This window comes from Mastacembelus armatus, chromosome 13 (assembly GCF_900324485.2).
Source record: "Mastacembelus armatus chromosome 13, fMasArm1.2, whole genome shotgun sequence".
In the NCBI taxonomy this organism is placed as follows: domain Eukaryota; kingdom Metazoa; phylum Chordata; class Actinopteri; order Synbranchiformes; family Mastacembelidae; genus Mastacembelus; species Mastacembelus armatus.
This window is the reverse complement of record NC_046645.1, coordinates 2,317,176-2,330,000: the sequence shown is the minus strand read 5'-3', so window position 1 is coordinate 2,330,000 and position 12,825 is coordinate 2,317,176. Positions and strand designations below refer to the sequence as shown.

At 43.1% G+C, this 12,825-nt stretch overlaps 1 protein-coding gene and 2 long non-coding RNA genes across 6 annotated transcripts in view; 1 reads left to right on the top strand and 2 right to left on the bottom strand.

The window, feature by feature from the left end:
- ets1 (v-ets avian erythroblastosis virus E26 oncogene homolog 1) overlaps positions 1–5,425 on the top strand; it is a 38,178-nt gene extending 32,753 nt beyond the window's left edge. For 2 of the 4 annotated variants that reach the window (XM_026298697.1, XM_026298696.2), the window contains 2 exons: positions 1,874–1,992; positions 2,222–5,425. In XM_026298697.1, the coding sequence (XP_026154482.1) occupies positions 1,874–1,992; positions 2,222–2,437 (335 nt within the window). In that variant the 3' untranslated portion in view covers positions 2,438–5,425. The remainder of the gene's footprint in view (positions 1–1,873; positions 1,993–2,221) is intronic. The other 2 variants (XM_026298694.1, XM_026298695.1) reach the window with 1 other exon arrangement.
- A 565-nt stretch (positions 5,426–5,990) lies between these two features.
- Positions 5,991–6,884, bottom strand: LOC113125316 (uncharacterized). The gene is made up of 2 exons (XR_003295138.2): positions 6,474–6,884; positions 5,991–6,333 (listed from the first exon to the last, which is right to left on the bottom strand). It is a non-coding gene; the product is annotated as an uncharacterized LOC113125316 (long non-coding RNA).
- Positions 6,885–9,649: 2,765 nt separating this feature from the next.
- Positions 9,650–11,578, bottom strand: LOC117152717 (uncharacterized). The gene is made up of 3 exons (XR_004463203.1): positions 10,638–11,578; positions 10,334–10,503; positions 9,650–10,007 (listed from the first exon to the last, which is right to left on the bottom strand). It is a non-coding gene; the product is annotated as an uncharacterized LOC117152717 (long non-coding RNA).
- Between the last annotated feature and the right edge of the window lie 1,247 nt (positions 11,579–12,825).

The following is a 12,825-nucleotide window of genomic DNA, read 5'->3' as shown; positions in this document are numbered from 1 at the left end:
TTTATTTTTTAGTGTACACATATCTGCATGCCCATGTGCATGTGTGGGTGAATGGAAAAAAAAGAGGGCAAAATGGAAACCTCAGCAAAAATAAAAACCTCTAAACAAAGAAAGAATATTCTGTAAAATTCCAAATCGATGTTTATGACAGCTTGCTCTGCTCGGCTTCCTGTCCCAGTCGCAGGGTGACAGGTGACACTTATATTGAGGACAAGGAGCCTGATAAGGCTGCAGAGAGATAAGTGAAGCTCCAGTTGTCATCTCTGTGGTTTCCTGTGACAATTCGCCATTTACACCTCTGTCTACAGTAACATCAGGCAACCTTACAACATGGTGAACTCTCAGGCTGCATCGTGATACTTTGCTTTGTCTCATCTCTGTAAGAATTCATCTTTAGTAGCAGGCCCAGTCATCAACTTATTTTCTTGCTAGAGCCTCATTTAGCATACCATGAGTCAGATACTTAACACTGCTGTGAATGTGGGCCCCCACCCCACTCAACCCTTTTGCCACACTGTATGCTTTTTCAATGAGACCCATTGTGCATAGAGACTTGAAACATATTTTTGGAACCTTTCTGTCAAAGGGTCTCCTAGATTCTGGCATGAGAGCACATGGGGCTGGTGAACGGGCACTGTATTGCCCATATGTAGGCAGACTTTTAAAAATGCAAGTCAAAGCTCCCTGTCTGAAAGAGACCCAGTGTTGCACCGCCATATATTTTCCAAAGTCGGGAAGGCTGTTGTCATGCACGATTTCCAGTCCTAGCAGGAGTAAAGAGGTCTCTGAAACATCACTTCAAGGTTTCAGCCCACGCATCTGTTTCCCTGAAAGCTTTTGTTTGTGTTGTGTAAGGGCACATTTGGTTTTCTGAGGCACTCGAGAGAGGTGACTTTTGCTAAGCTTCAGTTTTGCTTAGGCGGTGTGCTGCATAGGCAGGTGTGATTTCAAGATGCGTGCCTCCAAAGTTGGTGGCTTAGTGTATATGCTAAAAAACCACAAGATCAAAGAGTACTGCTGTGAATCTAGTTCATACAAAACCTGCCTTTTTGGTCGTCTTTGTTCTTCTTTCCCTCCTTTTCCCATGAGATATGTGACACTGTTGTAGTAATGCTGAACCTCGGTTTTGCCAGGTTATCATTTTACTCTTTATTCATTAAAAATGTACTCCATTATAATATTATAGTTGACCTAGCAACCACTCTCTCACACAGACACATGGCCTGTAGTCTAGTCTCTAAGATATTTTGCTGAAAGCAACCCCTCTTATTTTAAACTAGTGATTTCATCAGTGTGGAACTCATACAGACACAGACTCTAGATTCACATACTGCATGAGGGCAACTGGCAGACAAGGGACTACATGATGAATGGGACTGTTGTATTTAGGAGGACATTTGGTTCCACTACTATACTTCAGTCTGGCCCAGATTAGAAGGTTTTTTTATGTCCCATAAGTGAATAATTGTCAGAAATATTTAAGACACTCATACATAGTAGTATACATTGTCGAGATGCAAGACCAGGTCATGTTTCAAGTATTTTCCTTTACCATTGCAGTGCTAACAGCAAAAATAATATGCAGATTTTGCATAGTTTTATGAACTCTGTCTCACTTTTTAATCTGTTTAACTGCGAATCTTTGTCTTCCCAAATTTCTGGGTTTTATTTAACTTCAAAATGCTACAGAGTAGCTGAAATGTACTGTCTTATTCTCTGCACTACTTTGGAGCTTTGAACTAACAACATGGCAACAGTACAGATTTGGATTTTAATCACACACAATGCTAATTAAACCCCCACCCCATCAAACCCATCAACAACAATGTGTCTTAAACGCACATCTTCTCTCCTTCTCCCATCTGTCCTGCAGGCAGTGGCCCCATCCAGCTGTGGCAGTTTCTTCTGGAGCTGCTGACCGACAAGTCTTGCCAGTCCTTCATCAGCTGGACAGGAGACGGCTGGGAGTTTAAGCTTTCTGACCCAGATGAGGTGAGAGGTCACGAACCCACCGGTCACTGGCACACGTGCTGGGAGGTCTTAAGTAGTTAGCCAGATGAACGAAATATCTTCTTTCTTCCTAAAAGCATTTGCATGCCTTGTTTGACTCCATTAATGTCTTTGGAAGGTTTTACTTCAGGTTTTGCAGCAGTGGTGATTTATTTTAAAATAACTGATCATGACATGTCTTGAACTGCTTATTCCCTGTGTTATTTTTTAGGTTGCTCGGAGGTGGGGCAAAAGGAAAAACAAGCCCAAGATGAACTATGAGAAGCTCAGCCGTGGCCTGCGCTACTACTATGACAAGAATATCATCCACAAAACATCTGGGAAACGCTACGTCTACCGCTTTGTCTGTGACTTAAAAAGCCTGCTGGGGTACACTCCTGAAGAGCTGCACGCAATGTTGGATGTAAAGCCAGATACGGACGAGTGAAAGCAGAAATAAAAGAGGAAGTGAAGACAAAAGTAAAGGAACAACATGGACTGGGGCTCATAAAGTGGTCTTAACTGTTTGATAGAGTCGGTAAACCATTTCTTTTGGGGACCAAAATGTTTTTAACGACTAACTGTGGTCTTTGTCAACTTCAAGCTCCTGTCTCTCAGACCATGTTTTCAAAACAAGGCACAATCCAAAAGCCTGTATTCATACCCTGTTGCATTTGAGATGTGTGTGTGTGCGTGTGTGTGTGTGTGTTAGCGTGTATGCACACGTGTGTGAGCGTGTGTATGTGTGATATGTACTGGAATTATTTAGCAGCTCGAGGCAGACGGAGCGCTGTCGGGTAGAGATTCTGTTCTGCCGAAGTAGCACAGGGGGGACATGAAAAATTGTGAGAGAACTGAAAGAGCAAAATAAAACCATTTCATGATTGAGGTAAACTGGGAGCAGGCAGAACCTTTGAGCTAAGAAAACGGTTGCCAAAATGTAAAAACCGATGTGAGGAAGGTATAATGTCATATTTACATACGTGCTCGCTGTTTCTGTCAACTGTTTGGTAAGGAGAGAGTTTTCAGCTTGGACCAAAAAGTGTTGTTTATAATTTGTTGTTTAAGGAGCTTATGCCAGTATTGTATTATTGATGATGAGAACACCCAATGTTAAACTATCAGGCATATATCTGAAAGAGTATTTTTCTTAAGTTGTCAAATAAGGTATTGAAGTGGAACCAAACCTTAGATGCCATTCGAAGATTAACCGTTCTGTTCTCTAGGAGCCTTTAACTGAAATGTGCTGATTTGTTATCAGACAACACTATAGGCAGAGGCCCTCAGCTTTGTAGGTTAGGATTAATCATACCAGGAGTGTCTGATAGACAGACAACTGAAAGTAACCGTTGCTTTTGAAACTGACGCTTTCACCTTTATGTATGTTTGCCACCTTGTTAGAGACACATATTGTGACTGAAACTTATGCATTTTTGCATATACCACCAGTATTAGCAAACTGTAGACAATCTGTGTGGGGAAATTCAGGAGTCTTTGGTAAGAAAAGTTGTTTAACGTGCAGATTTGTTGCATAATTTGTCAGTTCACTGTCCACGTTAATGTTGCTTTAGAAGTGTTTGAATAGTCTGTGTCAACAATACAATCACACATTAAGTGAGGGAATGATTTGACCAAATCCTAAGAATGTCAGATTATTTTTTTCTTTTTGTTACGCAGCACGTTAGCCGTGAAGAAGTGGCTGCAGCAGAGTGTGAAGGTACAGTGTAGGAAAAAGGGACGGGCAATAGCAAAATGTTGACTAGAGAGAGAAGTTGTATGGGACTGAAAGGAAGCTGTGGATCCTGCAGGTATTGATCACCTGTAAGGTCTGATAGAGAATGGCTGACAGAAGTGATGCAAGTTTGCTTGGAGGTTTGCGTTACATGTGTTGTGTACTTAATTTCCCACTGCCATCAAGGTTGGATGCAGCGTTCAGCTGACACTTGAATGCAAATCAGTGGCAGGTTCATTTGTATTTCATTTGTAGGTTTGTGCTACTTACCTACAAATAAGAGTTCATTTCATAGATACTAACTCATGTATTATTCCACACCTTGGTGTGCAGTTTGCTCCAAATACATGCGTAAAGATTCACTTTACATTACATTACAATTGAGCAAATTGGCACCAGTTTCCTCCCAACAGTGGGACCAGTAGCTGTACACTGGCCTTATGGGAAATGCCAAAGTCAAATATCATAGAATACAATGTTATTGTTTACAGTGGCTGAATGTTACCCATATGGATGAAAATAGCTTTTGAGATGTCTATTTGTACAGACTGTATTTCATAAAGCTTTATTGAGACCAAGATTAAACAAATAAGCAGGGGACAAAGCAGGAATAATAACCAAAACTCATGTGAGGTCTTTGACCATAGTGCTTTGGGTATCGTCCACAATGATGGAAGACAGGGACCAGAAAACGCTCACATTTTTGCCAAGTGTTGACTTATCTTTTATCTTTTGTTAATAAGTTGAAAAGCACACAGCTTTAGGAAGAGACATGAGAAAGTTCTTCGCTGGTTCCCACTGAGCGCAGAAAAGAAATGCTGTATATGTTCATAATGTTCAACTGGTAACAAGCTTATTTACAATTAGCCACCTCTTGCTCACAAACCTTCATCCATGTGTGTCATCCCATTAAAAAAAAAGAAAAAACTAAAGTAATAAGTCATACACTGCACTGTACTTTCATTCTTTTCTGCATGTTGGCGTCGAGGTTTCAAAACACTGTTTGGTTTTGTTTAGGTCGTATTTCTCTGATGTCAGTGATTTGTGTTAAAGAGAGCTTTACAGATTGTTAAACATATTTGTAACAGTTGCCAGTGCCCTGAAAGGTTTTATGTTCCCAACACAACACAAGCTCATAGTGTTATGCTGAAAAACAAAAGCATTGATTCACTTAAAACGTTAATGTTTTGAAAATTATTTTGTCAGGAAAAAAAAACTGTTAACTGTCAGAATTTATTGCAGGTATTAATGAAACCTAGTCATGCAAGTGTATACACACAGTTTGTGGCATATGCATAGCTCAGAATGGATTCCGAAGGAAAAAACCTTTTTGTTTTGAATATTGTTTTTGTATATTTTATAGTGTCTCTGTATTTTTGTTATGAGATCATTTTTATTGTATTTAGTTCACAAACATTTGAATATTTTTCAATAATTTATATTTTATAAGACAAGATGCAGACAGCTGGTGCTTTCATGGGAATTTTAAGGTAGCGCAGGACAAAATAATGTAGCGATTTTTTTTGTTTGTTTTGTTTTGTTTTGTTTTTTTAAGTTCTTTTTTATATAGTAAATAGACCTGTCTGCTGATGCTGGCCCATCAATGATTTCTGCTGGAAAGGTTTTATAAACTGTAGCTTCTATTTCTAAAATGTACCTAATGTTCTTCAAAATGTTATAAAATATATGTGAACAAAGATTTCATAACTGTATGTGGTGTTTTAATTCATAAACATATCACATCATTTATTCTATATAAAAATTACATTTATTAGTACTGTTATGTCATATTACTACTATTATATGCCACACTAATATAGTGTATTATTATTATACTTGGCTAGTTTTGCTAAAATGTTTAAATATTATGAATGTAATCATTGAGGTTTATTTTACAGTTTTTTAAGGTAGCATGGTAGTACTTTAGACAAAAGAAATCTTGTGGTATAAGTTGATTTTGAAATCAGATTCAACTCAAAAGTTCCTAAACCACTATTATGCGCAATATTAAATCATCAGAAACATACACTGAACAGGAAGTAATATATTAAGTCATGGAAGAACTTTGATCAGATACTTTATATTATAAATATATTTATTTTTTTTTCATTACAAGGACATTATATATATATATATATAGATAGATATATAGATGAGGGATGAATAAAGTATATATCCATCTATCTATATATATTGATAGATGCGTACATACACATGGTTTCAATAAATATTTGATACTGCAACAGTCTCTAATACAAAGTGGCACCAGTTTATTAAACAAATCTGACCTTTATTTAAATTGACACATTGGTGCGTCAAAGGGGGCCCAGGTTCCCCTTTGAAATCCACGTGGGCCTTGGTGTGTCCCAGTTTTAATGAGTGTGTACCATGCACACTGATGTGGTGAAGTCAAAATGGAACCAGCACACTGGGGCCCATTCATGTGTTTGTAACCCCAGGCTCATATAAATTCCAACGTAGATAGAAAACATACAGGGTTATGGCCTGCTGCCCCAAACTGCACAGCTGTTTGGCCCTGCTGCAGCAGTCTAGGGACAAGGCCAAAATACAGGTCCAGTGGATCAGGTTGTTTTTCCATTTTAGAAAAGAGCCTGAGTGTAGAAACGAAACACAAAATATTCTAAAACATCGGAAACACTGAACCAGATTTAGAAAATTGTATTTAGTTTGTGACAAATTACACACACACACACACACACAGTATAAATCACATAAAACAGAGTATACATACACGACTGATTATATATAGGCCAAAGCAAATACAATAGGACTGTCTTCTGTCAAAATCCAACACGTTTTCTCCTGGTGGAACTGTTCGCCGTGTTCTTGGCAGAGGTAAATCTGAGGTTACCCAGGTGGTTCTTCTCCTGTTCCACCTCCCTCACTCTGACTGGGCTGATGATCCAGACCAGACGTGATGGCTAGGCAGGTTTTTAAATACTTGCCCCAGCAGTGCACGCCCTGACAAACATGGAACAAAATCCAAACCATTACAATGCCGTTCATACCTACTTATTCCACATCCAAACCCAGACACAAAGCTGACACACACTGACATAGCTTGACAGATTTCTCCCCTTTTTGTGCACCTCATTCAAAGAAAGCTTACACTATTTAAAAGTGAAAGACGAGAGAGAGAGAGAGAGAGAGAGAGATAAAAAGAAGAGGAAGTGTGTGCAGAAAGTGAGAACTGTCACACCTGGCAATCACAGAACGATTTGATTTCTGCCTATGGACAAAAAAATAAAAAAAAAATCACCTCCTGTCAACAGCAACTTACAGCTCTCTTGACACTGCAGTGCAGCTCGTTTGTTAGAATTCAAACCTAAATATTTATCTAAAGTATTTCACCAAGCTACGTTTGTCTCCCTCATGTAGCCCTAACATGACTGAGAGATACAGGGAAGTTAGAAAATAACTAGCTAATTATCAGGGACAAGTAAAATATTGAATTTCTAGAATGCATGTATTAGGTAAAACTGACATAACTGCCCACTGATTTCTTCTCATCTGTCTGTTGCACTGAAAGATGTGTGGTTCATAAGTCTGTATACGTCTTTGAGCTTCTCCATGTCGGCTCACGACCAATTTCAAGCAGCATCTATTATGGTAGGGTATATAATACTTCTGTTATTTGCATTTAGCCATTTTTTCACACTTACTTCCCCTGGGCCACTTTTAAAAAAACACTCCCAGCTCTAAAGCCTCAAGTCATTAAACAAACAGATTACAAAGGTTGCATTTCATAGTATACTTTAAGATGAGATACAGGAAGCTGAAAACATTAGCACTGATATACTGAAAATCTGCAGCAGCTTGATGCGTGGAGTATCACTCGGCTACAATGACAACAAGGTGACAGTGTTTTAGGGCATTACCGTGTGGGAGTAAACAAATATCAGCAGAAGAAGAATGGAAACTGACTTATCAATGACAACTGACTGCAAAGCAAACTGTGTCTGTGACCGGAGGTCTGGGAGAAATCACAACAATCAGAACGTTTAATCAAATTACTAACCTTTGTACGAGGACAGTGATATTTAATGCTTCGAATATTCAGAGCTCAGTAGCAGAGCTTTCTGGTACGCTCCATTACTTTCCAACAACATACAGTAACATTGGAATGAGATGATAGACAGCAATGTGCTCGTGCCCAATTACAAATCTGTCTTAGCAGAATTGAAAACATGTGGCAGTTAGCAGGCACAAAGTTTTTGTAGTCCTGACACAGCAATTTGTGATGGACTTAGTAAATCTGTCCTTGTGTGTCTTAAACCCATCACATGTTTAGAGTTGATGAACAGCAGCAGAGAAAAAGACTGTTCTGTGCTACAGTGTGTGTTTGTCTGCACATGAGAATGTTACACCACAGACCATCTGAGTGAAGTGGTTCTTCTCACTCCATCAGTAGTAACATGTTAATGACAGTGCAGCCTGACCATATTGTCTAGAAAAGTATTTCAGGGACTCTGAAGTTATGAAACAATGGGTGTCCTGATATTACAAAGTCAAGTGTTAGTGTCAGTTTGTCGTGTGATGCTTTAACACACTACAATCTATGTTCACAGATTCTGCTCTGATAGAGCTGAAACAACTAAATCTACCCTCAGTCTGCTTCATGGAAAGAGGATCCATGTGACGCACGAGAGACCAGCTCAGTGGTTCCATTACGCAGAGAAATGGTGAAATATGGACAGTGTGTCCCCGAGGACCCTGATGGTCCGACTCAAGACACAGTTGACTGGGTTATATGCATGTCTTATTGCCCTTCATGGCTGATGTGGACCATTAAGGACTCCAGTGATTTCCAGGGACTAGTGTCTTCTCAAATCTGACCCTTCTCATGGATTTGGGAAAGAGAGGGGGGGAGACTAGAGCTGGTTTGGTCTATTGTCATAACTTTTGTGCACTAATGCATCGCGAATATGAATATGTCCAGACTAGTCACTGTGAGGCTGTTCAGACTTCATTCTGTCTGCTTGTGTAACGTTACCGTGTTGTTGGATCCAGCGCCTTAACTCTGATCTGATTCTACTGGTCTCGTCCCTGTCTCCACCACCGGCCTCCCAGTCCCCGTCGTCGCCGGCCTCTTAGTCTCCGTCACCGGCCTCCCACGGCCGCCCAGTCTCCGTCGCCGACATCCCAGTCCCCGTCGCCGTCCTCCCAGTCTCCTTCGCCGGCCTCCCAGTCCCCGTCGCCGGCCTCCCAGTCCCCGTCTCCGGCCTCCCAGTCTCGGTCGCCGGCCTCCCACGGCCTCCTAGTCTCCGTCGCTGGCCTCTTAGTCTCCGTCACCGGCCTCCCAGTCCCCGTCGCCGGCCTCCCAGTCTCGGTCGCCGGCCTCCCAGTCTCGGTCGCCGGCCTCCCACGGCCGCCCAGTCTCCGTCGCCGACATCCCAGTCCCCGTCGCCGGCCTCCCAGTCTCCTTCGCCGGCCTCCCAGTCCCCGTCGCCGGCCCCCCAGTCTCCGTCGCCTGCCTCCCAGTCCCCGTCGCCGGCCTCCCAGTCTCGGTCGCCGGCCTCCCACGGCCGCCCAGTCTCCGTCGCCGACATCCCAGTCCCCGTCGCCGGCCTCCCAGTCTCCTTCGCCGGCCTCCCAGTCCCCGTCGCCGGCCCCCCAGTCTCCGTCGCCGGCCTCCCAGTCCCCGTCGCCGGTCTCCCAGTCTCCTCCGCCGGCCCCCCAGTCTCGGTCGCCGGCCCCCCCAGTCTCGGTCGCCGGCCCCCCCAGTCTCGGTCGCCGGCCTCCCACGGCCGCCCAGTCTCCGTCGCCGGCCTCCCAGTCTCCTTCGCCGGCCTCCCAGTCCCCGTCGCCGGCCCCCCAGTCTCCGTCGCCGGCCTCCCAGTCCCCGTCGCCGGCCTCCCAGTCTCCTCCGCCGGCCTCCCAGTCCCCGTCGCCGGCCTCCCAGTCTCGGTCGCCGGCCCCCCAGTATCCGTCGCCGGTCTCCCAGTTTCTGCTGCCAACCTCTCAGCCTCCGCAGCCTCCTCAGACGGCTCCCCAGCAGCTGACCTCCGAGTCCCCACTGTCACTAACTGCGACAGAGGCTCGTGCCATCTGGCAGGAACTCGAGGCTCAGTCTCCAGTCCCGCAGGCTCGACGCCGGCGACGACGCCGTCAGAAAAGGCCGACTTCATCTCCAGACCCGAAGTCCAAGACTCCAGACCCACAGTCCGAGTATCCAGCGCCCCTGTCACTTCTGCCGAGTCCCAAGTTCCGCCCGAGTCCCAAGCTCCATGACCTCAGTGTGCCGACGGCCGCGTCCCCGCACAATCTATGACAAAGACTAGTTAGGTGGCTGCATAAAAAATGAAAAAGTGGCCAGGACTTTTAGTTTAATACCAAAAATCTTGACTTTTGCTTTTTTTTTTTTTATTCCATAAATATCATTTTCTGCAGAGGACTGAGAATCTGAAGTCAGCTCTCACTAATAGTCTCCCTTCCCTAGACTCCAATATCAGTGGACTTGGATTGAGTTATTTTTGGAAGAAATAAATGACTGTATGGTCTTGGGCTTTAATAGCAGAAATTAACATTCTTATTGAACAGAATACAAATGAAACATAATGGTGAGAGAAAAACAAAAAAAGTTTTTCTTACCTAAAGAACCTTTGGTCTCAAGGTTTGTCACCCACACTAAACCTCTCCTGGTCCTCGCCTTCTCTCATTCATTGTGTTGTTGTGTCTGAGACGTGTTGAACCACATGTCTTGGCAGGTGTGGCGACTGTATTATCCAGGCTTATGAAGGGCAGATCCAGGGCACCCCCTGCTTTGGATAGTAATTTGCATTTTTATTGCCATTGTCATATCCTCAGTTAATACACCATTGACTCCCAGAGCCACCCCTGGACCCAAAGGCATCACCTTGCTATCCCACCTGAAATGAGAGTGCTTACTGCTTACCTAGGTACCGGTCGACCTGGCATTCTGGGACGGAAATGGAGTGTCCTCTCATGTTAATGTGGACTTTCCATTAGGGAAGATGATTGATTTGTGCTGTGCTGATGCTGTGAATAGGCAATAGACTGACACAATAAAAGAGTGAGATGGGGCTTTGTGTGCAGGTGAGGCCATATGTGAACTAGAGTGTGACTGAATCAGGTTGCTGATGGGAGACGGGAGGTGAGGGGAGAGAAGAGGGGGTTTGCTGGGGATGAAGACAAAGAGATGGAAGGTTGAATATGGGAGAGTTGAGGTTAGGGGTGAAAAGGAGTGGAGAGTTTAGACGTGCAGAGGCAAAGGGAGACGAGTGGTGGGAGAAGGCAAAGGTGTGGACGCTCTCAGCTGCATTCATTTTAAAACACTGTCTCCAAACTAGCAAAGAGAGAAGGTCTTTAAGTCAGCTTCCTTTCCTTCCACAATATTAGTCTTAGCTTTCCTTTTGTGAGGCAATTGAATTACTATGTGAAAGCCATTTTGTTTGAAATGTATAAGTCTATATGTAGGCAAGTGTCTCTAAGAAACACTGCTATAGTGTTTGCACAAGCACTAAGAGAGAGAATGAGAGTCCAGCTGGATTCAAACAGGTTTTGGTTACTGTCCAGTTGAACAAGCAAATGTTTTCTCTTTTCTTTTACTGTGAGTCGACTGGGATTCAGCAACTTTCCCAGGACATCTGCTCCCAACGCCCACGTTTGAACCCTCATCCAATAAGAATACGCCTTTCACCCCTAAGACCAATGGGTGCCGTGCCGCGATTGGCTGCCCGGGCCAGGGCCCAGAAAGGGAAGGCTGAGCCCTGAGAATTTTCCGAAAAATTTTCTTCTCGGTCTTGGCTTTTGCCAACATCTGCTTCCAATCAACATTAGTGAAAAGTCTGCTTCTCTTTCCCCCTGCTGTCTGGGTTACACACACACACACACACACACACACACACACACACACACACACACACACACACACAAGGCATCCTTTTACCTACAGCTTTCTTGTTTTAACCATCAGGCATATTTTGTTGAAGAGGTGTTGATCAGCAATAATGTTGGTCACCACTTCTCTAAAGTACTTTCAGAATAATACAAGAATGAGACTCAAATTAATTGATGAATTACTGGGAAAAAAACTGGAAACAGAACACTATTTTCACATGCACACAATGTTCACGTCCTTGTAACTGCGCCCCTCAGCACTTCATCTGACCCTTTCATGAGAAAGTAGCACTAAGGGTCAACTTCCTTCACCACAAGTGGCAGTTTCTGCTTTTCCTTCTTTCCTACTTTCTGTCTTTCATTTACAAGTCAGCCCTGCTGTGTGGTCATTAATGTTGCTTCTATTGCAAGACTTTCAACTACAAGTCAACAAACGGCAGAAAACCCTGCTTATTATAGCAGGTACTTTACATGGAATTTCAGAAATAAGCACAGTGATTCACTGCAGCCAAAGAGAAACACTGTGTAAGCAGCAGTTGCTCCAGGTCTTAGCGATCTCTCCCTATTATCAATAAAGGCTGACTGTGTTTTTTCTGCCAGCAAGCTGCTTAATAGGCTTTGGACCCCATGGCTAAACAATCATGGGAGAAATAACTTGGAGGTTATGAGGCTGGTCCAGTGAAATTTGGGAGTTATTACAGTTCCGTGCAAACCGTAGAGGACTATCCTCTACAAATCTGAAAATTTTTCAGATATATGGAACATGGAAAAATACAAGGACTAAGTAATATTATTATAATGGATGAAAAGATACTATTGAGCTTCCAGGATATTTTGACTTGCCATTCCATAAATGCGATTACACCTTCTGTTTTAATTAAGCATTAGTAGTGCCAATAACCACTTTGTGGTTCAACTGTACAATCGCCAGATCTCTGAAAAACTATGTCAGGTGTCTTAAAAATACGTCAAGTTCAGAAAAATACGTCAGGACTGTGAAAAAATACGTCTCCACAGTAGATAAAGATATTAACGGTGGCTGACTGGTTTTGAGCTTCCTCTCCACTGACCTTTGACCTTTAACACTAATGGTTTTGTGGTCTTGCTCCTGCTGGGTAAGGGCTGATTTACAGCGCAGTCTGCACTAAGACTTTTCAGGAGTAATCCTGGGTCAGGCTGAGCTAATAAATCAATAGTGTGCCACTCCAAGATAGATGGTCAGA